We start from the raw sequence: 4069 nt of genomic DNA on the forward strand, positions 1-4069 counted from the left end.
TTTCTAATGTGCAGCCAAGGTTGAGAACCACTGGACTAGAAGATGAACCAGCACTCTCCTTCCCATGTGTAGCCGTTTCCCACGTAGTCTTCAGCTGTGGGGAACTTTGCCGCAAGCCTTGGGCTTATTTTCGTATAACAAAGGTTTGGATCGCTCCATTTCTTTCCTCAGCAGTTGATGCTCCCCCTCTGAAGTCAGCTTTCAGGCATAAGTAATTCATTGCTCCGCTACGAAACATTCATTTCACTTGGTCTATAGAGACTCAGTAAATCAGCCTCGTTATTGTTGACGGAGGCCACCTCCAGGTTTTCATGTATAAAGAATGAGCATCCATGTTACTGAGTGGAAGTGAATCGGCACCCCGCCTGCAAGGGAGTTCCCTGGGGACCAGGGAGTGCACAGAGGGAGATGCTTGCTCGGATCATCCAGGGAGCTGTGCTGTCTGTCTCAGAGAGTCTGCTGTCTTGACTAGCGTCACTTAAGAAGGATTGCTTGGGGTGGGGATGAGGGGTAGGGAGGAGGTCAAATCATAGGGTCACAAACCCATGTCAAGAAACTCCCAAGGAGCGATGACACTAGATAAGAAACGGCCCTTTCGTGGAAGACACCCATGTTTCAGCCATTTCTGGTCACTCTGCATTTTCAGGGGACCCTAGAGAGGCAACTGCCTTTACTTGCCACGATTTGTCCTTAGAAACGCTGAGAAGTTCCCGAGCTGCAGGGCACCAGCTGGTGGGTGAAGGGCATGTGTTTGTTGGGCACCTATCAGTCCACCTTTGTTCTAGTTTGGCTTATGGGGTTAGGGCCTCGGTCTTCTCTCCGAGGAGTCTTTACTTCTTTGACTGTAGCCTGGGCCTCCCCTCAGCCAAAAGTTCAGAACTCTGTGCCCTGGGCTATGACAACGGATGGAAATCCCCCTGCCCTCCACACTTCCTCTCCGGGAGTTGTTCCCCGTGTTGATGCCACAACCCTGGAGGGCAGAGCACCATTTATCAGCCGTGATATCATCAACTGAGATTCTGGACTGACCTCAACTCTGACCTAAGAGGAGGAAAATTAAAAGGCAAATGCTCTGCCACCCCAGGCATCTCCTTTGGCCGTGCCAGAATTAAAAACAAAACCAATGAAAGCCCAAGTCAGCCATGCTAACACATGCAGACTGTCCTACAACGAGGCCTAAGAAGTCGACTACTCTCCTTGGAATTGGGACTAATAAAAACAAAGCTGCTTCCTTTTCTCCAGTGGCTAAAAGCCTGCTTGGGTTCATGTTCTAGTTCTGTCACTGAACCTCTGAGTAATCTTGGGCAAATTACTTCACTGCTAGGTTCCTTAGTTTCCCCATCTGTAGAATGGGGATGATACTATAGGCACCCACCTAAGAGGGTTGCTAGGATTACCTGAGTTAACATATAAAGTGCTAAGGATAGAGACAGAAACATTAAGTGCTAATTTTAAATTTTAGCTATTATGCTCATGCTAAACCATGTTTAAATGTAACTCCCTGTATGCCTTTTCCAGTACTCACCGGACCTCTTCCACTGAATGCTCATTTGCCACTGAAAGCTGCCCCCCCAAATGGCCTTCCAATCAGATTGCTAGGATGACTAGCCATAGTACCATTCTAAATAATTTATGGTTTGCTGACTCCTGAAACAGGAGTCTGGTAGGCAGTTTGCTGTGGAGCGTGTCACACCCTAACCTTGCCAGGGAGAAGGTCAAGTGCTTCCCTTCCACCCTTTGCAGGAAGCCATGTCATCATCCTTCGGAGAAATTCAACTACCCAGTGGTTTCTTCCCCAGTCCTGACACCCTGCAGTTGCCCATCCCCCACCCCCTTTCCCCATAACGTGGTTTACTGGGTCATCTGGGTTATTGTTCCCGTCAGAAAAGCCCTTAAGATTGTGCATTTCATACAACACAAGGGCTTTCATCAATTGCTCACTTGGGTGGTGACAGCTTGGAAAGTCAGGCCCTGCGAGCCAGGGGATGGTTCCCTTCCTGGGAAGAGGATCCAGGAATGCCCGGGTTCCATCACCCTGGGCGCACACAGGGCTAACCCACCACACTACGCTGGGCGCATCCTTCAACCCAGCAAAGCCCAGGAAGGCAGCACCGGTCCGGGGCTTCCGGCTCCCTTCCTCCCACCCCACTTATCCAAGGCTCAGGTCTTAAGAGTTCGGACCCTCTGGCTGCTACCAACAGGCTGGGGAGACCCTGAGGCCAGAACCACAGTGTGCCCAGCTGTCGGGAAAGACGCCACCTATAGGTTCCCTCCAGCAAGGCAAAGAGCGTCACTTCAAGAGGGGTTCAGAAATGGCTCGGTCAGGAGGCTCAACTCTCCCAGAAAGTGACACTGACACGCGGCACGGGGTGGAGATCAACCCTCCAAACGTCGGTCGCCAGAAGCACAATCTCGGGCCAGACCCCTTTAATGAACTCCTCCATCCACAGATCAAACGCTTTCTCTCAGGCCCTGGCACGCCCACCAGCTTCTTCCTAAAATGTTCGCTCCCGGGTCTCTCCCACCCTGCCCTTCGGCGGCGGGGCCATTGGCGCACTTACCGTTGGCGTTCTTGCCGCAGATGAGGTGCTCGTAGGGCTGCAGGACGCCCCAGAGCTCCGCGTCGTTGTTGATGACCATCTCCAGGGCCTCGGCGGACACCTCCCCGCCCCCGGCCCCTCCCCCGTCGGGGCTCTGGCTGGCCAGCACGCGGGCCCGGATCTCCTCCACCAGGTTCTCCATGCACGCCGTGAGCGAGATGGCCGCGTACTCGTGGATGCGCACGGAGATGCGCGTGTCCACCATCCAGCGGAAGAAGCGGCCCACGGAGAAGGTGAGGCCGCAGCGCGCCGACTTGCCCCGGCGCAGCCCGTCGCCCGCGCTCATGCTGTACAGGGACAGCGCCTTGACGGCGGCCACCGCGCAGCTCTCGGCCAGCGCCCAGCTGTGCACCAGGCGCACCGCGCTCTGCACCTCGAAGCGGGTGCACTTGGCGTGCAGGACGCTCAGCCGCTGCGCCTCGCGCGCCACCCGGATGAGCGCCCGGCGGAGGAGCCCGGCCCAGGCGCCGCACCGCCTCGGCCGAGAAGAGAGGCAGCCGCCCGCCGCCGCGCCTTTGCGAAGCACCCGGGCCACGTCCCCCTCGGTCCAGGGAAACTCCTCCAGCTCGGGGAGGCGCGGGCAGCGCGAGAAGAGGTCGGCCACTTCGGGGTCCTCGGGCAGCACCGTGTTCACCGTGTCCCAGCTGTTGTGGCGGCTGTTCATGGAGCCCGAATAGCACCACCAGGCCGCCCCGCGGTGCTGCTGCGCCGAAGAGTTGAGCGCCTGCGAGTTGGACTTGGAGGACGAGAGGCTGAGGGAGCGGCACGAGTCCCCGGCCCCATACCCGGAGTCCAAGGTCAAGTCCTCCAGCGTCTTCAGAGTGGAGCTGTACGTCCCGGCCATGGGGAGCTTGCCGGGGGCGGCCTCGCCGAGCGGGGGGGGCGCTCACCACTCCATGCTCCCTTCTCCAAGGGGCAGAAACAAGCTCTAGGCTCTCCGGGGCGCCCTCCTTCTCGACGCTGCGGGACTCGGCGGCCGCATCGCCCGCCCGCCCGCCCGGCGGCCGCGGGGAGGTGGGCGAGATTCGCCGGGGCCCGGGCCGGGGCCGGGGCCGCACGCGCCCGGCGTCGGGACGCAACACTGTCACAGGAATGGCCCCCTCGCTGCTTCTCAGCACTCCCTCTTGTCCACCTCAACTTCCCGCAAGCGGAGCGTCTGTCCCCGCAGACAAGGAACCCGGAGAGAACAGGGCGGCGGCGTCGTTGGCTGCGGCGGTAGGCGGAGGCGGACGGAGGCGGCTCCACACGGCACACGAGTCTGGTTTAAAGTCTTAAAAGGAAATCATTTGTAATTTTTCTAGGTGAGTGCCTCCTCATAACTGGATCATCTTACTACAGGTATAGGAATTAAAACGGTTGGGCTCTTGCTTCTATTGTCGATTGTTATTGGGTTTGAGAGACTTAGGTCAACACCTCTCCGCTTCTCTTTATATTTTCTCTCCGCGATAGCTGAATTTCTCAGTTTTCTT

The 4069-nt window shown here is 57.3% G+C and overlaps 1 protein-coding gene across 1 annotated transcript in view; it reads right to left on the reverse strand.

The window, feature by feature from the left end:
* ABTB2 (ankyrin repeat and BTB domain containing 2) overlaps nucleotides 1–3444 on the reverse strand; it is a 138468-nt gene extending 135024 nt beyond the window's left edge. The window contains 3 exon segments of the mRNA XM_006098068.2: nucleotides 2562–3060; nucleotides 3062–3111; nucleotides 3114–3444. Of these exon segments, the coding sequence (XP_006098130.1) occupies nucleotides 2562–3060; nucleotides 3062–3111; nucleotides 3114–3444 (880 nt within the window).
* Nucleotides 3445–4069: the final 625 nt, after the last annotated feature.

The sequence above is a fragment of the Myotis lucifugus genome, unplaced genomic scaffold (genome assembly GCF_000147115.1).
Source record: "Myotis lucifugus unplaced genomic scaffold, Myoluc2.0 scaffold_218, whole genome shotgun sequence".
Taxonomy (NCBI): domain Eukaryota; kingdom Metazoa; phylum Chordata; class Mammalia; order Chiroptera; family Vespertilionidae; genus Myotis; species Myotis lucifugus.